This window comes from Rhea americana, unplaced genomic scaffold (genome assembly GCF_003343005.1).
Source record: "Rhea americana isolate MKP2758 unplaced genomic scaffold, rheAme1 scaffold_130, whole genome shotgun sequence".
NCBI lineage: Eukaryota > Metazoa > Chordata > Aves > Rheiformes > Rheidae > Rhea > Rhea americana.
In genome coordinates this window covers 2,331,867-2,357,504 of record NW_028185373.1, presented here as the reverse complement: position 1 = coordinate 2,357,504, position 25,638 = coordinate 2,331,867, and the positions used below count along the sequence as shown (strand labels likewise).

At 37.3% G+C, this 25,638-nt stretch overlaps 2 protein-coding genes across 12 annotated transcripts; one reads left to right on the top strand and one right to left on the bottom strand.

Moving 5' to 3' along the window:
* Positions 1 to 313: 313 nt before the first annotated feature.
* RWDD2B (RWD domain containing 2B) lies at positions 314 to 4,563 on the bottom strand. Of its 3 annotated transcripts, none has more exons than XM_085297829.1 (5): positions 4,480 to 4,563; positions 3,432 to 3,647; positions 3,242 to 3,309; positions 2,266 to 2,631; positions 314 to 1,533 (listed from the first exon to the last, which is right to left on the bottom strand). In XM_085297829.1, the coding sequence occupies exons 2-5, from the start codon at positions 3,636 to 3,638 to the stop codon at positions 1,296 to 1,298; spliced, it is 879 nt and encodes a 292-aa protein (XP_085153955.1). In that variant the 5' UTR covers positions 3,639 to 3,647; positions 4,480 to 4,563; the 3' UTR covers positions 314 to 1,295. The 3 variants fall into 3 exon arrangements, with proteins under 3 accessions (XP_085153955.1, XP_085153956.1, XP_085153957.1); XM_085297830.1 differs by lacking the exon at positions 4,480 to 4,563 and adding an exon at positions 4,339 to 4,368; XM_085297831.1 differs by lacking the exon at positions 4,480 to 4,563 and adding an exon at positions 3,989 to 4,107.
* Positions 4,358 to 25,567, top strand: USP16 (ubiquitin specific peptidase 16). Of its 9 annotated transcripts, XM_085297821.1 has the most exons (19): positions 4,677 to 4,730; positions 5,507 to 5,608; positions 6,100 to 6,198; positions 8,693 to 8,868; positions 9,541 to 9,644; positions 11,931 to 12,034; positions 13,881 to 14,062; positions 15,021 to 15,113; positions 15,786 to 15,916; positions 16,271 to 16,358; positions 17,456 to 17,534; positions 18,932 to 19,023; positions 19,864 to 19,920; positions 21,041 to 21,211; positions 21,838 to 22,507; positions 23,232 to 23,326; positions 24,574 to 24,660; positions 24,976 to 25,132; positions 25,234 to 25,567. In XM_085297821.1, the coding sequence occupies exons 3-19, from the start codon at positions 6,138 to 6,140 to the stop codon at positions 25,356 to 25,358; spliced, it is 2,472 nt and encodes an 823-aa protein (XP_085153947.1). In that variant the 5' UTR covers positions 4,677 to 4,730; positions 5,507 to 5,608; positions 6,100 to 6,137; the 3' UTR covers positions 25,359 to 25,567. The 9 variants fall into 9 exon arrangements, with proteins under 9 accessions (XP_085153951.1, XP_085153948.1, XP_085153946.1 ...); XM_085297822.1 differs by lacking the exons at positions 4,677 to 4,730; positions 5,507 to 5,608 and adding an exon at positions 4,360 to 4,437; XM_085297820.1 differs by lacking the exon at positions 5,507 to 5,608 and having other exon boundaries at positions 4,675 to 4,730.
* Positions 25,568 to 25,638: the final 71 nt, after the last annotated feature.

Below are 25,638 nucleotides of genomic sequence, written 5' to 3'. Positions count from 1 at the left end.
TCCTGTAAAAAGTGATCAGCTAGTGACAGAAAAAATACCAAAAAAATCACCGTGCACAATTCATAATCATTTTTGTGAAAATTACAGCATTAAAATAATCTATCTGAAACATGTTTGAACTTGGTTTCTATTAACATGTCTTAAAAGTATTCAGACTTCAAACATGTTTTAGGTCCTTTTGATTAAGCTGCACTATCCCTGTAAAATTACAGGGACTGACAATTTGTCAAGGTTTCAAACAGCAATACTGCACTCGTTGAATGAAACTACTGCAAAAATACCACCACAAAATGTGTCTGACAAAGTCCACGCATGAGATCTGAAAGGTAATTTTACTGGATTTACACAGTAATATTAACATCAGTAGTAACCTGTGTCTGCTTTTTATGACACGTACGTGATTTAGACAGAGAAACCATAAACGCAGAAGGAAAAAAAAATAGCCTTCCTATCTTGAATATGAATTTGTTGAAATCAGATTCAAAAGCTTATGCAGCATTGAATTAGCACTTTAAATTAGACCACTGCAAATTTGTAAACTCAGTATGGTAAGGATTGTTTTACTATTTTGGAGTGTACTGTAAGGGAGCCCGAGCCTAGGTAAGCTTCTACTGTAACATGAGTAATCAACCAACTTCTACTGTAACATGAGTAATCAACCAACTAGACTCCTCAGCCACAAAAGTAGTGGAGGTACCACAGTCTCATTCTTGCCTGTACACATATTTTTATCTATGGAAAATTCTTGTTAGTAGATATCCTAGCTTCAGTGAAACAAACTAGTATCCTAGCTTTACAAGACTAAGACTTGTGAAGCTGCCCTTCTCTTTTCTTTCACATTAATACCATGACAGAATATGCTTCCAGGCAGAAAGAAATAAACACTGTTACTAAAAAGTCGTCATGTAGTGTACATAAATAGAGTAATAAGTAATGTAAACATCAGTATTTCTTTCCTGAGATGGCTACACTTCATTTCTGTCTCTTCCTAGTCAGGTATTTATTCACTTTAATTCCATGTTCTGGAACTCTGCCCAGTAGGTTATCAAACATTTTTTCTGTCTTTATAATTAGGGATATATTCTAACAATCTTAAAACCCAATGCTATATTAAAAGCATTCATTTAGTCATTTTCATTAGTCAAGATTTCACTGAATATTCATTTTCATAGAAAACTGCATTTATCATACAAACTAAAAATTATTATTCCTTTTGCTGATCAGCTGTTGCAGAATAGCTACAGAATCTCTTAAAGGATTAATTTACGAACATAGGCACTTGGACCTGTAGCAATCTAATGTCCTTCAACTCCAAAGTACATTTGAAAAATGTCAGCACATCCTTTCTCTTCTAAAAAATGATACAGCTGACCTAAATCCATATGATTTCCTCTGGAACCATGTGCATCAAAACATTTTTCTTCCAAAGCAGAGAACTTTCTTTGTTTCTGAATCTCATCACATCCTCCACCTTCCAAAGAAACATCTTCTCTGTGACGAATTAAAATTCTCTTCCATGTTAATCTTCTAATTCTGAAAGCAATTGTAGAAATATGAATCTAGCTTTAAAATGCAGATAATTTTAGAAGATACGATGAAATAGTTAAAATCACTGAATAAATTTAATTTGTACATGTGTCTTGGCAGAGAGAATGTCTCCCTAGCTCATCATAGAAATACTACTCAAATGCATACACTCACACAAGCAGGAGCTTGTTTCTTTTTATATCTTCCCAGGATTAAAAATCTTTAATAGTATTCCTCACAGAATAATTGGTGAAGATGTGGTTTAAATTTAAAGTAACTGCTTTTGCCTTGTCTGTACTAAGAATTCTCACATCTGCATCCTATTCATCCTAGGAGTTTTCGTACTCTTTTAGCTAGTATAATCAAATAGTAATGTTCATTTACTCTGCACTATTCAGAAATGTAAATGATGAGAGCAGAATAAAATATGAACATAAAACAATATAACAACATATGTATGTAACAAGATGGGGGTACTGCAGTCCACTGCTGCACACTGAAATATATAGAAAATAGAAACAGAAATGTGCACTGTGTATTAGCAGCTTTCATCATTGTAACCAGCAGTACAGTGGACATTCAGACCTGTAAATACACTGTGACAGAGACAAATACTCCACAGATAGGAGGCTGGAAGGTGGGATGAGCTTCCCACCTTCTGGCCACATACACAACCTGAAAAACAAAATATTCTAACCACTAATGGTACTTAATTATTAAGTACAAAGAAAAGCTAACCTTGACCAGAACTCTTCACAACTACTCTGCAGACCTTCTACACAAACAACACCTGGTTTCCCAGGCATGCAAAACCCTGACAGAGTGAGCTCCTTGGCCCAGTCAATAATATTCTTTCTTTTTTGCTTGTTGTAGATATGATGACTGTAGATCCATAATCTAGTGAAAACGGTGTCTTCTGACTGCATAGTATCTGATGTTATCACCGAGGAAGATGAAACCTCTTTGTCAATGTAAGCAACYGCATGATCTTTAACCCATTCTCTTGCACTCAACATGCAAGGCTCACCACTGCAGTTTTGCATCAAAAATGTTTTTAGATCAGAGTTCAGGTGAATCTGCTGAGAGCGGCTTAACAGGGGTGACCTAGAGAAAAATATAAATACATTGTAGTTTGCTTACAGTTCACGTTCTCCAGTTTTACTTCAAAATGCTAGTTAGATGGTTTGCACTTACTGTCGATATTTAAACCAGTTTAGCTATGCAAAGTTCATAACTAGTACTTAATCAATGTGCCAGTCCCCATATTTAYTGTTATCAATCTGTAATTTTCTAAAATATACAATGTTACAGAATGCTTCACTAAAATATTTTTGTTCCAATGAATATAAGGTAAGTCAGGGAGTAATAGTATTGCGACAAGGGAAAGAATAAGACCATTGAGCAACCTTTCATTCCTTCAGCTAACGTTAAGGTACAAGTTAGGTCTGAGCATCAGACCTGTGAATGGTGTATGTGACCACTGTGGACAGAATATGGCATTCCTCCATTCTTTTCCCATTTTTCTCACACGTATGTTGAGGACACTGGAGAAATCATACCCTTGCAGATTTGTTTTTCTTCTGACATCRTCGTCCATCTGGCTCAATTTGACTGTAAACTATGAAAAAGGACTGCTTTTTGCTACTATACGTTTATTTATGTAGTACATTGTAGCTTTTAAACATTTTTATTAGTTGTATTTTTAATGCCATACCTCACAGTGATTTCTGGTAGAACAGATGGATATTTAAATGGTAAAGCACAGCACATAGAAAACTCCACCTAAAAACAAATGTTCAAACATTAAGTTGAAGGAAGTTCTAGAATCTGACCTGAAGTCCCACAATATTTATATATATATATATATATTTTTTTTTCTTTTTTTACAAAAATATATGCAGTACCGTAGACGCATCAGGGATCTCTGCCTTTACATTCACTATAAATTGAACTTTTGAAGATGGCACCTCTGCACACTGATTTTCAACATAATGTTTCAGTTCTGCTACAGCCAACTGGTCAGTCACAATGAACTCCTCTTCATAAGGAAACATGCTAGAGAGTAAATCTAATTCAGAAATTTGTATCTCAGCTTCTTCTCGGTTACTCATTTCTATTTCCTAAGAAAAGGAGAAATTAGGAGAGAAGAACATGAATACATGAACAAGTTCATTGTCTACCTCAGCAAAAAAAATATTCCTTGTAACCAAACCTATTAATATACGCTGGGCAATCAAAAGCTTAAAGAGGTATGTGGTGAGTTTGTAGTATTTCCATTAATCTGAGATGGAACAAGAGTTGGAGTTTCAACAGAAAGTAAATGTTCAATCCAACACACACAGCACACAGTTCCTTTGTGTTTGGTGACTGGAATACTGGACAGAAGCGTATTTAGGGGCCTTTCRAATCAAAACCATGTACAACAGCTAGGCACACTAGGCCCATTTTATGATCCACCTACCAGTTCAGACTTCCTTCAACCACCTAGCTTTAGTTCTGCCGACGTGGCAGAGCTGTTAACCCCATTAATGCAACATACAGCTCTCATTTTTAAAGGCAGGCCACTCGAGCAGCCTCACAGGGGAAACAATGTTGCGTGGCTGTCCCTAACCGCTCAGCCGCAGGGGGTGGGGGGGCAGAGGCTGCACCGCACGCCGCCGGCCATTGCTGTTGCGCACCGAGAGGAAAACGCACGCACGGGGACGAGGAGAGCTGCTGCGCATGCGCCGACAGCCACAGCGCCCCCCCTCCCCCCCCGACGCGGCCTCATGGTACTTCCTCCCCATAATGCAACGCGCCGGAAGCGCGTACGGCAGCCGTTGTTCAACCGCCCGGGATGAGGTGAAGCTGCCAGCCTGCTCTAAGGCAGAGCTATGTGTCGCCAAGCCGCTCGACCCGCGGCAGCGGCAGGTGGGCGGCTGAAGCTCGCCGGCCCCGCTTCCGCCCTCCTACCGCCCTCCTGCCGCCCCGGCTGCCGTCCTGCCCCCGCCCCGAGACTCGCGGCTCCGATGCTCCGCGGGCTAGCACCCGSCTTCCCCTATTGGCTGTGGCGCGCGTCAGTAAAGGCGCGGGGGGGCGGGTTCAGGCGGGCGGCGCCGGCCTATCGGAAGCCGGCGGGGCGGAGCAGCGGGGTAGGCTGCGCTGCTCTGCTCTGCGCTGCGCTGCGGCGGGGCCCACGTGGGCGGCGCGTCCCGCGCGACGGGGTGAGTGAGGCGGGCGGGGGCATGGGGCCGGGGCCCACCTGCCCCCCGCTCCGGCCGCGCTGCCTGCCCACGGGACGGGACGGGACGGGACGGGACGGGGGAGGAGGGAGGCGGGGGCTACCTGCCGGCAGCAGGTGTCTGGCGGCGCGCGGGTGGCGCGGCGCGGCCTGGCGCGCGGCGCGGCGTGGCCGCAGTGGCGGACGTGCCGTTGCGGCCGGTATCGCCCGGTTTCCGGGAGGCGCAAGGGCGCTGCCAGCCGTTAGCGGCCCCCCCATCCCCGCCCGCCACCACCCCGAGCAGCGTCCGCTCGCCCAGGAGCTGGGCACCGCACCTCGCCTGCCCTCTCCGCACAGAGGGGCCCGTCCGAGGAGTCCGTCCGGGCACGGTGCGGCTTAAAGCGGTAGCTGTATGTGTTCGTGCACTCGCGCCCTCCTGGCAAAGGAAAGGTCAGGTCGTGCAGGCTTTCAGCGGCTTGCAGTTAGTCGTAAAAGACCAAATGTTGTAGCTTTTTAAGAAAAAAAAAAATTGGATCGTGTGGGCATTTTATCGGATGAACTGGCAGTTCCTTTCTGAGCAGTCTGGCTGCTAAGTTTTTAAAGACGATCCTTCTATTTTTGGTGAAGCCATTGCGTACTTCTTTCTAGTTAACTGGGCAATCTGTTCTAAAGGCATGCACCTGAAATGGTTTCCAATACATAAAGTCCTCTCTGCCTGTCATGTCAGTACTCCCTCAGTCCTAGTTTCTCCTTGATTCCCCAAGCCTGGYTTCGTTTCAGGGCTGTCATAGCTCCAGGCAGGATGCTGTGCTGCTGTGCTTAGTGTGCAGCTGAGTCCAAGCTAAGAAATGGTTCTGAAAGGATGGATGTTGCAAGGCAGATGTAAGTGCTGTGCTGACACATTTATGTGGCTTGGAGGGTGGACAGCAGGGTCAGGCCTGCCTGCAAAGATTGCATAGGTCAGCAGTTTTGAGCCTTTTTAGTTTACGCATTTTCAGTGGATAGCAAAAATAAAACTTTGAAATTATTCTCACTTTTTTAATTATCTCTTGTGAGATAAACAATAGACCCGTACAGGAGCTACATACCAGAGGCTAAAAATCTCTTACCATATGTCCCATAGCTGACTTTTAAAAGAAAAGTGCTTGACTTAGGGCTCTGTTGTGATCAGTCACTCTTCTAATTTGCACTGGGATATTGCTGCTGCTGATTGCAATTTTTTTGTGTTAAAACATAATCCATTTTTCCAAAATACCAAATTAAAGCAGATTAATTMACTCACAAGAGAACTTGGTGATAGAAATAATGTATTGTCTAACTACTGTCAAATAAAATTGAAACTGAATTCCTGATTTAATATTTTTCTTTGTTAGGTCCCAGTTCTGTGTAAAGAAAATTACAGACCACAGATATGGGAAAGAAACGCACCAAAGGCAAAACCATGCAGGCTGATGAGTCTCTGGATATGCTGGGTATGTTTCTTCCTAGAAGCCTGTAGTTCTGGGAAGAAAAGTCTTTCTTTTAACTTCAAACAGAGGAGGCTTAAACTCATTAATATTAGAAGAGCTTTACAGTAGTCATTGACTTTGAGGGCTCAATTACAAAGTGTGACTTTATATAATTGAAACTTACGTCTTTCAAGAAGCACTTTCTTAAATTTGCTGTAAAATAATAAACCTTTTGGAAATGATTACTCACGCAAACAGTTCTTCACTGTCTTACTRAGTCTGCTAAGACTTCTCAATGTATAAAACATTTGTAGAGTCAGATGCTGAACTTGTCAYGACAAGTTTAAGTAGCATACTTTTAGAAGATTCATGTTTCAACAATAAAAGATTTTGATTTAAATATCTCTCAGAAACCACYTGTCTACAATATCAACTGACTCGGTCTTGGCTATGGGTACTTCAGCTGTCATTGTTTTGGGGCTTTTTTTGTTTTGTGCTTGTTTGTTTTTTCAATACGTCTGTAGTCATAATGATTTTTGTTTTAAAACCCTTGATTCAGCTTTCTCTTCCTTCACCTTTGTTCTTCTTGAGGAAATTCCAGATAGATAATGTTATCCTTCCAGCTGTACTGGATCTCTGCATTGAAGCTCTGTTGTCTTGTTTACCCAGGTTATTCTAGCTGTTGTTTTCACTTGTGCTATATAACATTCTCTTCTGCAGCCTTTTCTACCAAGTTCATATATTTCGCCACCCACCTACCTGCCACCTATCTTGCATACTGCATTCCATGGGGAAAACAATTTGAAGCATGATAATTTAGCTGGGGCAAGGAGGAAGGAGAGAGGGAGGAAGAGAGTACTTATATCAGGCCTCTTGGCTAAAACTGTGATGGCCTGTCTATTTTAAATTCTCATTTGCTGTGTTTTGGTTTCCTGGTTGTTCTTGTCTCCTGGTAGCTTTTCTGTCCTATGGTGTTTCAACTGTTTTGTCTTTTTTCCTGGAGTTGAGACRATGGTCTACTTTGCTATTTCTCATCTTCTTCCAGCAAAAGATCAGTTACAGTGCAGTTGCTGATGGTGTCTCACATCTCTGTTGGCTGAGTAAGTCAGCTCACTCTGAGAAAGTCCTATAAAGCCACAAACAGAAACTACTTGCAGTGATCAGTCTTAGTTAATTCCTCTGTATAATAGCAGCCAATATGCAAGAGCTTTATTTAAAAATAAATATAATTTTGAAGTTTTAGATGAAGCTTATGCCTTTAAAAAAGGGTTAAAGAATGCTTCTAAACTCTAGATGCACTACTAAGCTTTTATCGGCTACCATTTGTACTGTGGTAAAACCCTGCAATCTTGCTCAGAATCAGAAGTCTAGGTACAAAGCTTCCACTGGTTTCAGCTCATACCAAGAAAAATTTGCCATCTTGAGGCTGTAATCTTGCGTATGGTCCACAGCAACAATAAATCCAGAGCTGTTATACTCTCTCTGATCTGAGCTATAAAAGTACCTCTGCAGCAAAARAACTTGAGAGTTGAACTATATAAACAGCTGTGCAATTCTTCTGGATTGAAATTTCATGAAATAATGTTGGGTTTTTAGCATATTAAGTGTTGGTTTTTCTTTTGGTATGGGTTACTCTGTGCTTTTAACTTTGATGTGAGCATTCATGCTCTCAGATATTTGACCTTGTATTGGCAAATTTAGACAYTTGTAACTGCAAACAGTGAAGAATTATAGGTTGATGATGCTACATGTCTTTAAAAATACACTGAATAAAAAGACATTAAAATTCCCTTTAAAATATCGCACTGGTTATTTGGAAGAAGTTGGATCAGTTTGTATGCATCACCTGTCAATCAGGAATTCTCCTCTTAAGAGTAACTCTCACCAATGTGTGATTGAAGTTCTCAGTCAAGTCATTCCTAATAAAGGTTAGTTGAATAGATGGGGTTCACACTAGTCCCAGACGATGGAGCTCTACGTAGTGTCTAGTATTGTAAGGTGACAAAGATGTAGATGTGATGACTCTGCCATTGCTCTTTGCCATACTCTGTTGCATAATTTCACTGAGGCCACTCAGCTGGAAGCATAATCTTATCTCCACTTTTATAGGCCAGGTGCTGCCTTGGTGACTGGGAACCATGGCAGTGGGCTGCAGCTATTCCCTGGGAGGCTGTGGGAATCATAATGCCACAGTTGTAATCCCATGGCTTCAGCAGGCCTGGCACAGTAGGTAGGTCTATATATACAAAAGCTCTGTCAGCTTTTCTGACTAGAAGTAGATTTGAGTGATGCTTAATAGTAATGCAGTAGTTTAGGATGCAGCAATATCCCCAGATTGTGAATAGTTAACAAAGAATTTGTTTCTGATACAGTTTTCTGATACCTGCTAAATTTTYGGCCTTTCTTTGGCTCTAGAAAGATCATCTTAGCTTCTGGATTGCTCCCTGTGCTTTTGAAGCCTAGAGGTGCTCACACTTGTTATGCTATCTACATCCTTCTTGCGCTTTCTATTTTGTAGAACCTGTGTGCAAGCATATCCGTAAAGGATTGGAACAAAGCCACCTGAAAAAGGCACTGCTGAATGTGGAGTGGCATGTTTGTCAGGACTGCAAGACAGATGATAAGACACAAGAGAAATCTGAGGAGACTGATGAAGGCCCTTCCATATGGTTGTGTTTAAAATGTGGCCATAGGGTATCTCTTGTTTTGTTGTTGTTTTGTCTTAATATCTTTCAGTGCATCATAATATAGTTGAACAAGACAGCTTCTAATTAAACCCTTATATTCTGCCTTATTTTTTAATCTGAAGGTGGTGCTATATAAATGATTTGATGTACTTAAATAYGATGAAATATATCTGCTCTGAATTGCAAATGAAGTATTTGAAAGCTTGGCACAAAGGCATTTAGCAGACTTAAGGCTAAAAGACCATCCTGAGGACTTAATTCTCCTCTTAAAGTCTGAATTCTTTTGCCAGGAAAATAATATTTCTATTAATGCTCTTAATCAGGAGCATTATCAAAGTTTTCTTAGGTGTTTTGTGCTAACGTTGGTTTATTAAACTTAGAACTATGCATGCTGAAGAAGTTTTTGGTTTTGTGCAGTTTCATTCAGGTTGTTCAAACTGGAATTTGTAAAGAGTTAGATGTCCAGTCTCCAAGCAACTTGATAGTTGTTATGCACCCAATAAGTTACTTTTCTCACTGTAGAAATGTGTCTTGAAATAGCAACCTAATGTTCAACCTAGTTAGTTTAACATAGTTTTAAAATTAAAAATGATTAATCGTGTTTATATTTCTGACTTTATATATGTTTCATTGATAGTCAACTGGATTTTGTGACACTTCTGGTTATCAACATTTATAGGGCTGTGGCAGAAATTCTCAAGAACAGCATGCTTTAAAGCATTATACAACGCCAAGATCAGACCCCCATTGTTTGGTTCTCAGTTTGGACAACTGGAGCGTGTGGTGAGTTTGTCAGGCAACAGTTATAAGACATAGCTAGAAAAAATGGAAGTTGAAATATAGTTTATGTTTCTTTGTGATTKCTAGGAGGTGTCTCTAGAAATGTGTAAGCATTTCCGCACACAAAAATCCCAGCAGTCTTTTAAGATTTACTGAGCATTACCTTCTTGTAAAATCTATGACTAGAAAATTTTCTTAATTAGAGTTCATTCATTAGAATTTCATAATTAGAGTTGAAATGGACCAACTTTTGAATATTGTTGATTTCGTATTTTACTACTTTTGCTGAGTCAAAGTATTGACACATGGAAAGTGTGTTGGTAAGCAGATGCACATATAGTGAACTTCTATTTTCTCAACAAATACGACTTCTTAATTCCATATTTATAATTAAGCAAAACTTTACATGATGCTACTAGACCTATCTATACAAATTCTAYTGGTATGGTAATATTTGTTTCTCTTAAAGGAATAGCCTGTTATAGGTGGAGAACCTTCATGTTTTAAATTGCCATACAGAAGTGTTTTGCCTGATGTAGAGTTTTTATGCTCTTTCTCAAAACTTACTCTTTGTCATTAGGTTTTATTTTATATAACATTACCTTTTTACTTAATTGTATTTAGCATATATATATAATTAATTGTATTTACCATATATATATATTTATATAATTAGTATTTTTACTGATCTCTAGAATGGAAATGGACATTATTAATGAACTAGTGAAACTTCTTTTGTGTTTTTAAGTTAGTGCTAAAATTATMATTTTGGAAATACTTTATTTTCTCTGTTTTAAAATATATGGTTTTTAGATCAACATACTTATGAGACTAAGCAGGATATTTTGCTTYGTTTTAGAATAATTTCTTGGTTGTGCAGATTTGTACAAAAYAGAACATTATATGATACTGAGTGTAAAACTATTGCTATAAATCCAAACATTCAAGAGCTGTATTTCATAGTGGGGCTGCTAAATAGAAGTAGAGGCAGTTTTAATCAGARCTGGTTGATGCAATGAATGTATGAATAAAGTTGAAGATTTTTAGAGTCTTTTCGTAGTGTAAGATTGAAATTTAACTWAAATAATATTTTAAAAGTTAAACAGTTTTGAGCAGGGAGACAGAGRACAGTCCTTAGTAAGTCATTATATTCTACTGTTTAGGAGTTACAGCAGGTGCCATTGTGTATATTTGCAAAACTGGCATGATATACCAGTTGCATGTACTTACGTTTTTTCCCCACTGGTCAAACACATCACTGAAAAAACCTTCATTCTATTTCCCGATTCCTTCAAAAACACCTATAAAAATTGTTGACAGACAAAAGTTTATTGTGCTAAAAATGGCTTGTGGAATAACTTATTATTTGTTATTCYAAGAGTGAAGATGCCAATTTTTAAAATTAAACAGACTGACTATAAATAAATACACAAAGATTCCAAAAGTGGAGTGATTTTTTTCAATGAGACGACATGTGAAAATTACAACTAATGCTGAGGATGGTAGAGATTTAGRGAAGCAATTTACTGCTTTTAGGATCAGAAAATATAGTTTGATTCGCAGTAATCCTGAAATCTGCTAAATGCATTTGTGCCTAACAACTGTAATTGATGTGTTTCAAAATGCAGAAGTATTTGCATTCTCTTCTGTTTATTTTGTGAGCTCTTCAAAGAGCTGTTTGGGGAGAACTACAAAATTTGTCCATATAACTCTTTGTGCTGTATGGGAGATTCTGGAAGAATTTCAGTCTTACGAGCCTTTATCACTGCAGCTTTTCTCACAGTTCTGTTTAAAGGAGTTCAGTGGTCTAACCATGTTCATTCTTTGCTCATAAAGAGAGAAATAGGGCACACAGATCTGTTTCTGGTCCAGTTCAAACATAATAAAGTGCTTGACTGGCTAAAATACTCCAAATTTTTTTTTGTACCATAAAATTGGTAAGTCATTTCCTTTAGGGCCTGATATTTCAGTTTCTGTATTTAAGCAATGTTTCTGCTGTGCTTAATTTACCTGCAGCCTAGATATCTAAGYGCATCTCTCAAGGGTCTAATTCATGTTTGTAGATTGCATCCTCCAATTACTGAAAGAATTTAATAAAGATAATTCTGTTAACTTTTTATTCTTGTAATCAGCAATGAATTAAACTCTTTCTAAAACTTCTAAATCAAAAAAAAAAAAGCTTTAAAGCTTTGTGTTATTAGATGCATCAAACCAGCAAATATTTAAGACCTGGAAACATTTAAAGATTAGAATTAATTGTTTTTCTTTTTTGGGTTGGGGCGGAGATAGGTGCTACATGTGTGATAATGAAGTTCCATATAATACTTCAACTCGATTGGGCCAGACTGTGGATTTTGTTAGAAAACAAGTTTGCATTGACACATCACATACAGGTAAGTAGCTGTAGTATACACACAGTGAACTAGAAAACACCTTAAATGTAGTAAATAGTATTGTAAATCAATACTGTACACTAAGTGAGACTTAGTTTCTGGAGCATATTATGGTAAAATAAAAGGCTAATTTCTGTCTTTACATTTTTCTTTGTCAGCATTCTGAAATCATAAGTAGCATCCTTGCCCACTAATTTAATTGGGCCAATATTTTGCTTAGTATCTTCTAAATTTCTACAGAACAGAAATACAGGAATAGGAATTAAAAGACACAATCTTACCATGACATTTGCAGTTGGGGGAGAGAATGTGGGAATATGGTATTGGGCTGTTGTTTAAGTAAGGAATTCACTACCCRTACTCAGAAGTAAGACATTTATTTATCAGCAGGACTCAGTGTGACTTAAGATTTGAGGGAAARCTTAAAATTGTCATTGCTTAAAGATACTTTGTTTTTGTTGCTGTAATTTGTTTTGTTGKTTTTTTTTCTAAGTAGTTCTAAAGTCATTCTTGAATGTATCAGCTGTAGTGATTAGGTTCCTAGCTTTTGCCACCTCCCAGCCCTTTTTTTTTAATTGAAGGAGTACAAAAGGATTTGTCTTCTGAAGCTGTAYGTCTGGCATATATAGCTTCTGTGCATTCAGCACTCTGCAATTTTGAGCCTACAGTCTACCTGCAAAAAATGGGAGGTTTTTTTATTTATTTTTTTTTAAAGTTTCCACAACATGCTGTTTTCCTGCAAAACTGTTTTTCCATGAGGCATTTCTGTTGCAAGACTTAAAAGAATTTGGATATCACAGCGCTATAACTTGTGGTTACCAAAAATTCCAGCATCATCCTACAGTTAGATCAAATCACATCTCTTTTGGGAAATAGCAACCATCCAGCAATCCCCAGTAGTTACCTTTGAGTATTTGTTCAGGAAGAAGCTGAGGTTTTCTGACAAGGGACCACATTCTTCAGTGTCTTTTGCTCAGTCTTTCCCTGTTAGTACACTTAATACTTGAATTTTATACTGCCAGAACTTCAGCTCAGGTTTGATCTGGAACTGGATGGATACTTGGGTACAGAAGATTCCTCTTCCAGGTGTTTCATCTGTTGTCCCTCCTTCTCATCCATCTGCAAAGATTTTATTGTTCTGCTTTTTTTCTTTTTCTGAGTTGGTGTTCCTATATTTTGAAGTTAGTATTGGCCTACAGTTTGTGTGAACTTTATCAGGAGAAGACTGGCACACTGGCAGAACCGGTACAGGAGTTATTCTGAAAATTCTGTGGTGCTCCCTTATGGTTTTATTTAACTAGTCATTGAAATTTTGAGCTATACACCAAGGTAATTTTGGAGAAAATATCTTGATTTTTGAAGAATATAAACTTCCCAGTTTTTGCTTTTTAGGTTGATGAAATGAGCACAAGTACTATTTGAGAGTGAGACCTGTACATTTCATTCCACACAATAGTGCTGTGTCACATGAGATACTATCTCAGATGCCATMCTGATGGATGTTATAGAAAGCCCTAATGTAGTTGGTGATGTAACAGGAATGAAATTTCAGATAACACATGCTGAGTTTCAAGGATTGTTGGCATGAATGGCTTGTTGGCTAAATAACCTGTTTCAATCATATGTTGATCTGAAATGGAATTTCAAATAGGGTGTGTGTGCATGTTAAATCTCAACTCTCAACAGTTTTAAGAACTTAAAACAGTAGTGTTACGTTTATAATAATTCTGTAATTGTATGTGTTTAAAGTTAAAACTTTGAGGACTTCTGCTGTCTGTAATAACATTTTTCCTAACCCATTTCCTGTTACTGAGTTAACGTATGGTATGTTTTTTTGTTATTTCAGTAAAAAAACAACAGGAAAACAAAGAACTTGAAAATAAAAAAACAATAAAAGACAGCAGAAATGAGCAAGAAAAAGAGGTCTCGCTCAAAGAAGAGAATTCTCACTCAAGTACCAATTCAGAAGTGACTGTGAAAGGACTTAGTAACTTGGGGAATACATGTTTCTTTAACGCAGTTATGCAGGTACAATAGTTGTTACTGCTTTTAAAAATGAAAAAAAAATGAAGCAAGAAGCAATAGCAAAAAAAAAAAAAAAAGTTTTAAACATGCCATACTGTACAGCAACACAACTAGAATGCATTTTTTTTTCTGCCAAGAATGACAGGTTCGTGCTAAAAATACAGAATTGACCCAGAGGAATGTGGGGCAGTGGAGCTGCAGGTTCAGACTTGTACTAAGAGAAGATACAACTGACTGCCTTATCTTTGAGGAACAGCATCTTTTACTGATAGAGGCTGAGCATGCCAGCTGCCTAATTTAGTAAATAAAAATACAGTCTGGTACATTACCCTTGCTGACCTCTTAGAGTATGAGATTAATACCCAAAGACCACTGGTGTTTGTTGAAACAAAAATACCTTTCTCAGCAACAAGAAATCGAATAGAGCTAAATGTTAATTGGATGAGTATAATGGGTTGCCATCTTGTGTGTCTTCCTCAGCTGATAAGTGTTTAAATAGAATGAACTTACGCTTTCATGTGTATTAAAACTTGCACGTAATCTTGTGTTTTTTGGATCTTTACACTGACACTTTATTGGAGCAAAATTCCTGCTCTTCTAGCTGGTTTTAGAGAACTATTTGATGCTTGTTACATGCTTTAATCAAAGGAAATAGATACATTGCATGTTACCTCTTGATTTTGAAGCAGCTAGTAAATRGATGGAGTCAAAAGGTCAGTCTCAGAAGGATAGTACATTTTGGGCTTCTGCAATCTAAAGTAATGTATGTACAGGACACATTTAAGTCTCCATAGCTCTATGAAATTTACCTTCACCTTAATTATTAAACCTTGTCCTAGTTGTGTTTGGAAAACACAACTGCTGCTAATTTAATTGTCACAAAATCTGTAACAAATGAAACTACTCTGACCTGCTGCTTCTTCCCCAGTTACTAATCTTTTTCTTTCTTTATCTTCTACAGAATTTATCACAAACTCCAGTCTTGAGGGAGCTGCTTAAAGAAGCTAAAACACCTGGCACAACAGTTAAAATAGAGCTACCCGAGTTCTCCATGGTATATATGCTTCAACTACCATATTAATATCTTCCCTCTCAAAAAAGAAAGCAAAAATCCTTTAAAGAAACAAGTAGTACTTTTCCTCTCTGGATTTTGAAGCTGCTTCAGTTAAATGCTGACAAGATTAAGATGTAAAGTCAGTGGAAACTTCACCATTGCCTTCAGTAGAGCCATGACTTCATTAGAAGTGAGATGATGAGCACTGATTCAATGCTATAAGTATTAGTTGTTGTGAAAGACATAATTACATCATAATTATGTATTTAAAGGATAAAAATTTGTAACTTTTGGCATGATGTGATTTGTCTAAATGTAAAATAGTAAGCTGGAGCATATCTTCAGCACCAAGTTTTAGATAGTGTACGCATCATTAAAATCAGGGTTTGGTTGGGAAAGAAGGGTTGTTCATTTTAAGTTGTATTTCTTCCTAATAAAAACAAGAAATCCAGGAAATTCAGAGTTGCAGCTATATAAGCAATATAGTGAATATAAGCAATAAATAATTATTTGATGCTTAGCTCAGTGTTTTGATTCCATCTCATGAGAAACTATTCTTTGGTTGTTTTTGTCAGGTTAACTTACTACCATTCAGAGATTTTTGTATATCCTATTTTATAAGACAGATCTGTCACAAAATTAAAGTATAACAATGTTCTTTTTTAAAAACAGGAACCTCAACTGATAAATCTAGATCAACCAGGTCCTTTGACATTAGCCATGTATCAGTTCCTAACAGAAATGCAAGAGACAAAAAAAGGGATAGTCACTCCTAAGGAACTTTTTGCTCAGGTTTGTAAAAAGTAAGTATCTGTACGATTGCCTGGCATACTGAATATCAAAAGAGTTATTTAGGTTTTTGAAAACAGCATCTTTCTTCTTAATTTTAGTAAGTTCACATCACAGTATGTAAACTTATGTATTTTTTATTAAGTTTTGAAAGAAGAGAGTAAGGGACAAAATATAAATGAATAGAAATAAAATGAAAGAAGCCTATTGAGAACTCCTTCATATTTTCAGAAACTTCTATATGCTCACACTTGTTACTTTCATAGAAAAATTTAAAAACAGCTCATGACAGAACAGAACAAAGTCATTAAGTATGAATGTCTACTTTTAAGGTGAATTATGACTTACAATTATTTTTCATTTAACAGAGCAATACGATTTAAAGGTTATCAGCAGCAAGACAGTCARGAATTGCTTCGTTACTTGCTTGATGGAATGAGAACAGAAGAAATCCAAGTGAGTGCCTATTTCAGAGTTCTGTGGGTTAAACACTGAGTGTATTTAACAGAGTGTATGCATCTGTTCATTTAAAGGGTTTTTTTTGTTTGGATTTTTGTTTTGTGGGGGGTATTCTGGACTTTGAGTCATAAACTGATGCCAGCTGTGTAAACATTTGTACTGGTTGAAGTACCAGTACTTCAACTTYTTTGTGCCCAAGGCTGTGGTTTTCACCTCTGCTAGAGGGGAAAAAGTGTACTCCTTAACTCTTTCTGAGAGAAGTCAACCTCTTAGAGTAGAGTGCATTGCATAAGCTTACTTGAAGCAGCAGCAGGGCTCTACCAGATTAGTAATGGACCTGTAGAAGCAAGCAATAGTAGTGAGATACTAACGAGCAGCCACAGTATGATTTTCATTTAACAAAACTACATTTGAGGAAGGATTATGTTTGTAGCCTGTATCTTTTACATGTGTTGTRTACATTGTTTAGGTTTCTAAGGTAATGATCTCTTTTGCTTTCACAGAAAGCAATGTGCTATTTTCTTCCTTATGCTTGTCTAGTAAAATCAAGTAGAAAAGTTGAGTTTTGCTTGCTCTAAGGTTTGCTTGCTCTAATCTTTTTCAATACTTTTTAATGTACATATCCGTCATCCTTCAGAAAATAGAGATAGATTTGTCCAAAAGTATTGTAAAAATAGTGGGCTTGGAGAGCGTCCTAAAGAATGTCCTTTTCTGCTAACTTCTGAAGTGTCTGAAAGAACTCTTGAAGATTTATTTATTTATTTATTTATTTTCGGAAAGTATTTTATCCCCAGACTAATTTTTCACAACCATAGTGTTTTAATTAGTATGTAAGCTTGTTGGGGGTGGGTGGGTTGGTTGGTTGGTTTGTTTCAGGGGTGTGTGTGTGTTTTGATTTTTAGCTTTTTTGATTGGGGCAGGGGTTTGGGGGATTTTAATACCCAAACAAGGAACAGTTTTGTATCTTTACAGGTAGTTCTTAATGGTTTTTTTTGTTGTTTTGTTTTATTTTTTCCTTCCTCTGTCTAAAGCATTTTATAAAACTGACTGAATTAGTTTAGGGAATTGTACAGTGAATTTTTTTMAACTTTCAGCGAGTAAGTGCTGGAATACTGAAGGCGCTGGCAGACTCTAACAAGCAAAATGAAGAAGAACTTAAAAAGAAAATTAAAGGTAAAATACAACTTACTGATGTGATAATTCAGACTTTTCTGGTTCATTGAAATACACAACAAAGTAATGTTACTATCATCAACTAAAAGATATGTATTTAAGTAAACAACTTAATGCTGTCATGCATGTGTATACATCTAGAATGTACGGCTTGGATATCTTGTAGACTATGTATTTAAAGGTCTTACTGACCTTGGTGGGGTTACTTTCTTGAACAGAGTAAGAGAGAACTGATTCTGTAGTCACTGTCCTTTAAAAGATGTTTGGGCACTGTTTCATCACCCAAATACCATGTAAGAAATTAAATTATTAGCACATGAATGTAATGATTTACTTAAACCTAATAGCCCATAATTATTTAACAATAGCTTCAAAAAAAAAAAAAAAACACTGAACAGAAGATTTTTTAAACTTTTTAAGCATAAATTAGATTTGAAAATGAAGAACAAATTTAAGTTCAAAGTGTCTGCKACACAAATATTACTTGAGGAAATTGTTTTTGTTTATAGAGCACCCATCTTGACAAATACTGGTATTTCACTTTTTGGCTTCAGAAAGTTGTTTCGCTGACGTAATTTCTGAAAGAGAAAAAGGAACTCTTCCTGGAAAAAGTGTTCTTCTGAGAAAACAGAGAAATTTATTTGAGTTGAAAAATTGTTAAAGGTGTTGGTTCAATCAAACTGTTTTCCTGCAAATGTTTTCACCTCCATTCCCTTGACATACAAAGGGAGCTTAATTTGTGTCCAATTCTGGGCTCCCCAGTACAAGAGAGATGTGGAGCTACTGGAGAGAGTCCAGTGTAGGGCTATGAAGATGATTAGAGGACTGAGATGTCTCTCTTACTAGCAAAAGCTGCGAGAGTTGGGGCTGTTTAGCTTGGAGAAGAGAAGACTGAGAAGGGAACTTATCAATGTCTATAAATATTTTAAGGGAGGGTGTTGAGAGGATGGGGCCRGACTCTTTTCAGTGGTGCCCAGTGACAGGACATAAGGCAACAGGCACAAACTGAAACACAGGACATTCTACCTGAATATGAGGAGGAATTTCTTCACTCTGAGAGTGACAGAGCACTGGAACAGGTTGCCCAGAGAGGTTGTGGAGTCTCCTTCTCTGGAGGTATTCAGAACCTGGGATGCAATCCTGTCTAATATGCTCTAGGTGACCCTGCTTGAGCAGGGGAGTTGGACTAGATGAGCTCCAGAGGTCCCTTCCAACCTCAACCATTCTGTGTAATTAAGAATCTTGCTGTAATTTTGGGGGAAACTGAAACTATCTAACATATTCCATCATACATCTTACATACTATATTCTCTTTTTATATTTGGCATGCCATAACTAAATAGGTCACCAAAATATTATATACAATATTAACTTTATATTTTATTGTCAATTCTCAGAATATGAAAAGAAAAAGGGACTACAAAGCTTTGTAGATCGAATATTTGGTGGAGAATTAACCAGTATGATTATGTGCGAGGAATGCAGAACTGTAAGTAGACTGCCAGCTTTGAATAGTCTGGAATGTATTTTTTATATGTAATCTGCAAAAGAACCTCAAAGTAACTATATGTAGAAATAAGTGGAATTAACGAGGTTTGCTTCAATTAATACATTTCTAAGTGTTGACTAGCTGCATACTTTTCAAAGAGGAGTGTGGTTTGGTTGGGATCTTTCTTCCTTTATACTGTAAAGCTAATCTTCTAGTCCCTTTCAAAGCACCTCCAGGAAAAAAGGGCAGCAGGAGCGAGCTGACTCTGCTGGAGTAATTTACTCTTTAATTCTTGGTGATCTTCTTCCAGCAAATTGTAGAGTGGATGAGTTGTTCGGCTCCAGGCAGTATGCTGCCTGGTGCCCTCATTCCTTTTCTGTCAGATTATTAGGTCTGCTCCTTTCCCGCACTAGAATGACCAAGGGGTTGCAAGGAAGATTGTCACAGGAAAAGTGCACTATCAGGATAATTCATCATGAGAATGAAATATTAGTGAATGGGCTAGATGAACGTCCTGATAGAACCTGCAAGCTTGGTATCTGCAGTCTAAGTTGAGTATTTAGGTTCTAGGCCACAAAAAAAACATATTGTGGAAAATATTTGTTTCTCATTTCTGTGACTGTCTGGTAGAGTTTTGGGTCATGGACAGCTGTTTGTGAATGTAGATTAAAACTTTGTTTTACATTTGTATGTGGAAGTAAAAGCATGCATTGAATGCAAACAAGGACATGTTAAAAAAAATGTTGACAGCAAGCCAGTCACTTGAAAGAAAGAAAGAAGGAAAGAAAGAAAGAAAGAAAGAAAGAAAATCTAAGTCAAAATCTTAAATATTCATTTAAGGTATCCTTGGTCCATGAGTCTTTCCTTGATTTGTCGCTTCCGGTACTAGATGATCAGGTAAGAAACTGTACATGCTTGGGTTTTTTGACTTTCTTAGTTTTTGTTTGCATACATAAACACCTTTATTACATGGTCATTAGGGAATTAATTTATCCGTCATCCTAAAGTCATCTTAAAAGTCAACATAATGAATTTGCACAAAAATACAGAGTGAGATTTTCTTGAGAATCATTACTGTAAGTTGCGGCTCATAAATTGTCTTTGGAAAAATACTGGTAGTATATTGGTGATTTTGCTGCTTTGTCAGTTTATTTGGAAGCAAAATTAAATAGATTATCTAGTATGTTTTATCACAGTATGAGACGACTGAGTTGTGAAGAATAATGTTTCAATTTAATCTTCAGTGTTGTAAATCTGAAATAAATTGGATGATAGTGATAGGTTCCCAGTAATATACTTAAATGCTTTTATATTTATTTTCATTGAATTTTAATGCATTGAGAGGTGTGATGCTCTCAACTTTACTCRATATTCTGAAGACTGAGAAATGTTGTAAGTATAAACAGAGAATACTTAATTATTTGATCAATCTCTAGACATTCAAAACGAAACGTGTTCCTTATGTTTCATTTTGATAATCTGCRTGTATAAGATTTTAGACTTGTCAATAGTAATGCTTGTGCAAACATTAGTGACTAAATATTAAAATGAAATCTCCTCAGCCAAAGGGATCATGTCTTCTGCAAAGAACAAATTTCATTTTAGCAGAAGCAAATGAAGAACAATGCTGCATCATCTGTGGCAGGAAGTTCAATTGTGAAAATGTCTTCAGTTGTGTAATACRTTAGTCTTTAGTGAATTTAAATAGGTTTACATCTTGAACCAAAAGTAATGTTGCCCCTTTACATGTTCACAATGTTTCATTTTGAATTTGTCATTTCACTTGGGACTGCCTCTGGAGTGATATATCTCTTTGGTATGATTGGCRTTAGGTTGGCATAAATTGCTTAGTTTTGTGCCTTAGTCTCTAAAATGTCATCTCTTGGGTTGAAAAACTCCTTAAATAACATGCTCATCCCTGAAGTTTTCTTTGGACTACTATTATGTTACTCCGCAGAATAACGTAACTAATTTTGTGCTTGTTCTAAGAGTTTTGTTTGTTGTTTATTTTTTGTAGAAATTAAAAAATACAAATGAGAGAAATGCTAAGAAAAACAAAGAAAAGGAGTCTGAAGATGATGAAGAAGATAAAAACAGTAACTGTTATGTTAAACAGAGAGATGAGCTCCCGGGTACAAGCAAGCACCTTCAGAAAAAGGCAAAGAAACAGGCCAAAAAACAAGCCAAGGTTGGTTTTGATACATATTTCACTTTTATTAATGAAGCACATGCAGCTTCTGATATAACAAAMATTTTCTTTTGCTTCCTCATTTTATAAGGAGGAGAACAACTGAGAAGATGACAAATTAAAATTTCTCCTCATTCACARCTGAAAAGAGCAATTGCATATTCTTGATAACTATCAAGAAGTTGCATGTTCCGTTAAAAGCTGCTGTGCTGGGAATAAGTTAATGCCAAAGCARTGTGGAATATATGTTGCCGGTCTGCAGCAGCACTAATTTGTATCAAATAGTTGTTTTCCTTCAGAACAGCTCACATTCTCACTTCAAAATACAGTCATGAAAAAGGATCAGGAAGATATAAGGGAAACTGTAGCTGTGTTCTAAAGATACTTTGTAAAGAGGTAGAGTGAGGAACTATATTTGAGTGAGGATGAATTTAGCATTAGTTACTTTGAATTGACAAGCTCAGATCACTAACTCATTCCCCTTGCCCCCTCTGTTGTCCCTCTCTCCTTTGACACCTGATGCATGCTCTAAATATTTTGATAGCGAAATGGTCTGAAATGCTAAACACCATTTAAACTTTCAACTCTTTTTTATATTTTTATGTATGATGTATTCCAATTTTTAGAACCAGCGCCGTCAGCAAAAACTTCAAGGAAAGGTACTTCACTTGACAGATATCTGTGCTATTGAACAACCAGAAGAWGATCTAGAGTATAATCAGGAAATAAAGGCAGAAGTTTACTCTGAGTTACCTGGCCTGAAGCAAGAAGAATCAGCAAATGATTGCAAAGATCACTGCTTAATGCAAGAAGACTTAAGTATACAGGGGAACAGTGCAGATATTCAGAGCCTGCATGAAAATACAGGAAAGCCGGAACAAGAACATGTGGAAAATGAATCTCACACAGATCTCCCTGTGGAAAACTTGGGTTCTCCTGTAAAGTTTGTCAATGGCCTTGACAACCTGTCCTTGAAAGATGATGATGATGATGAGGAGGAGGAGGAGGAGCTTGCTACGGACTTTTCAAGACTACACTTGTGTGCCAATACTGAATCTGATAAAAGTATTTCAGATGACCTTCAGACTGTTTCAACAAAGATTCATGAAGTGRTGACTGAAGATCCAGAAACAGCATTTTGTACTCTAGCAAACAGGGAAGACCTGAACCTAGAAGAAAGTTCAATCCATCACTGTTTATATCAATTTACCCGTAATGAAAAACTTAGTGAGACCAATAAACTACTCTGTGATGTATGTACACAAAGACATTGTGGACCAAAGAAGAATTTAAAAAGTATGAAAATTACCTTTCAAAAAAAAAAAGAAAGAAAGAAAACTCTAAAACAGTCCCCTCTTGTCGCTTGGGTGGGTGGAGTGGTGTTCCTGAAGCAGCAGTTGTGTAACTTGCAACCTAATCTTAGATCAGTAGGCCTAGTATTCAAATGACACACTGTGAGAACYTCTTACTTCTGCACAGTTTGTGAAACATATGAGTAAATTCTTACTTGAGCAGAGTAGCGGGTTCACAAGCTTGTGTAGAGAATACTGCAGGGTGGAAGGAGTATTGAGGAGGACTGAGGTTGGATTAGGGCTTCTTGAGYGAGGGGGAAGGAGGGTATTTCAATCTAAAACTTCATGATGTGGGTGAATGTAGGGAGTGGTTATTTAGCAGATGGCTTTTCTTTAATGTAAAACTTCTGCTATAACAGTTGCAGGGAAATTATGTTGGCATTTGTTTGTAAGACCAGTAAAAGCCCCATGCAGTTTCTGATTATGGGAGTTGCAGAGATGTAAGAATTCATCCTGCTTACGCTGATGTTGCTCAGACATGGTTGCTTTTGTGACAGAGGATCTGCAGGAAGACAGCTGTTGTACAGCTAATGCTSTTAAAGGAGAGTGTTCACTTTCTCAGTCATTGTAGTAGATGATATTGCAACAGTGTAAATAGTAAGAATAATCAATTTCTTGCTGTAACATTTGTTTAGAGTTTAATCATTGATACTTTGTGTTTTCTGTAGGTGAAAAGAAGTATGTTTATACCAATGCCAAAAAACAAATGCTTATTTCTCTTGCTCCTCCAATTTTAACTCTTCACTTGAAGAGATTTCAACAGGTAACTTGTATTGTTGTTGCAAAAATACGTATGTATATAGCTGTATAGCACTAGCTTAGCACAGAACCAGTGTTAGCATGCTTTAATTTGTTTTAAGGCTGTTCCCCCCCCTCCAGGTTTGGGAGGCATTGGTGGGTTTTTCTGTTTGTGGTAGTGTGTTTGTTTTTAACTAGTTTTCTGGGAAATRCTATTTTGGGAATACATTTTTGCTGTGTATTCATTTGCTGTTATTATTGCTTCCTGTATCAAGTAGTGTCTTAGTAATAATTGCTTGCTGCTACTACAGCAGTTCTTGTACGCTTACCTTTGAGTACAGGCATGACAAGATCCCTTACTAAACAAATGCAACAAATGGGTCAGTAAAGTCAGAGAAGAGAAGAAACTGAAGCCTTGTAGGGGTGGGGAAGGGTGAATGGAAAGTAAGGCAACTTAAGCCTTATCTCCTTATCTGTAGACACCAAAGGAAAGGTGGCTACCCTTTTTTTTCCAAGTTACAGTGATGTTTTTATTTTAGGGCTTTAGGTTTTCAAGAAAGAAGTGAGAAAGGAATGGCGCTGGGAGACAGTATTACCTTTTCTAAATTTAAAGCTGTTAAGTGATATAGTCAGAATGCTTGAAAAATAAGGGGTATAGCTCTTAAGTAGATGAAAATCAATTCTACAAAGTAATTAGAAATATGTAGGGTACTCAAAGAGACAGTAACAGAATTGAGGAACAGACAGTGTATACTTCCGTAGGTTTTTTTTTTTTTTTTTTCTCCTCTCCTGCAATTTTGATACTAGGATATTATTTGAATAGGGTAGGAGTAGAAATTCCTTCAGTTTTGGCAATCAGAAATCAGCTCGTCAGGCATACTGCAGTCTACAGTATCTGAGAAGTAAGAGATGCCTTCAAAGTAGTTGCATAAGTATATAGAGCTAATTCTTTTCCATTTCTGCTACCATTGTTAAGATACCAAAAGAGTGAGTTAGATTAGTCTTAACTCATGCTGCAGCACAGCATGTAGAGGCAATGTTGTAATGCAAGAAAAGCTTGGGTGCTAGGGCGAGGGGGGTGGGGAAGGAAAAATGCAGGGATAGAGGGGGAAAAAGAAGCAGTTTTGTCCATCTTACTGTAAACCTAATTTTGTGTATCTTGTAAGGAGTCTTAGCCCTTCAATGTGAAATATGCAGTAAATGATGATAAGCATGGTCTTAATATGTTACATTCTAACACTGTTGCATTTTTTTTCTTTATGTCCTATTCAGGCTGGATTTAATCTACGAAAAGTTAACAGGCATATCAAGTTTCCTGAAGTGCTAGACTTGGCTCCTTTCTGTTCAGTTAAATGTAAAGTAAGTGGTGGTGATGTAGAGGAACAGATTCTGCCTGTCCATATTTTAACATTTTCAAAATTATGCTGCTTGGCAGAATCCCTTTATACAATGCTTACCAAGTTTCAGTTACTTTGCATGGTAGTACAGGATATTTTGTAACTTATGCAAGTTTGTCAGTATGCTTCTACTGGTCGTAGTCGTGGCAACTTGCATGAATCTGTGACAACTAATTTTCTGTTCATCAGTAAACAAAAGATAGACTAAAAGAAATTATATTCTGGCTGTGTTAAAATCCGGTACCTCAGTGACATACCTACACTTCTGCTTTTATAGAATGTGGCTGAAGGGAATACGAAAGTATTGTACTGTCTCTATGGAGTTGTTGAACATAGCGGCACAATGAGATCTGGACACTACACTGCTTATGCCAAAATGAGAAATATGAACAATCATCTTTCTGACCTTGTCCTTCGAGGAGAATCTACTCAAGGTGGACATCAATAATATTCCTAATTACTTCTTACTGCAGAAAGTAACATGTCTACTTCAGTATTTTTTAATAAATTTTGCCTCTTCAATTTTCTTTTACAGCTCTAGAAACAGAACCAATAAAAGGACAGTGGTTCCATATTAGTGATACCCATGTACAAGCTGTGTCTGTGTCAAAAGTGCTGAGCTCACAAGCGTACCTCCTGTTCTATGAGCGACTGCTGTAACTCACCCGAGAAGCTGCCTTCTATGTGCAACCATGTTTAAGCTGGCTAAAGAAGGAATGGACTTGCAAATCATGTTGTTACACCTGGGAGCTACTGTCTACAACTGCAGGAATATGCTTATGCTTCTTAGATACACTGACAAATTAAAGGATTAACTTATACTTTTTCCAGTGTTTTCACTACTTTTAAATAAAAGTCTTTTTTCAAAATTACAGCTTTGAGTTTTGTATGAACAAGCAACCCCTGCTTCCTTAGTTTCTCATAACTGCTAATAGATTTT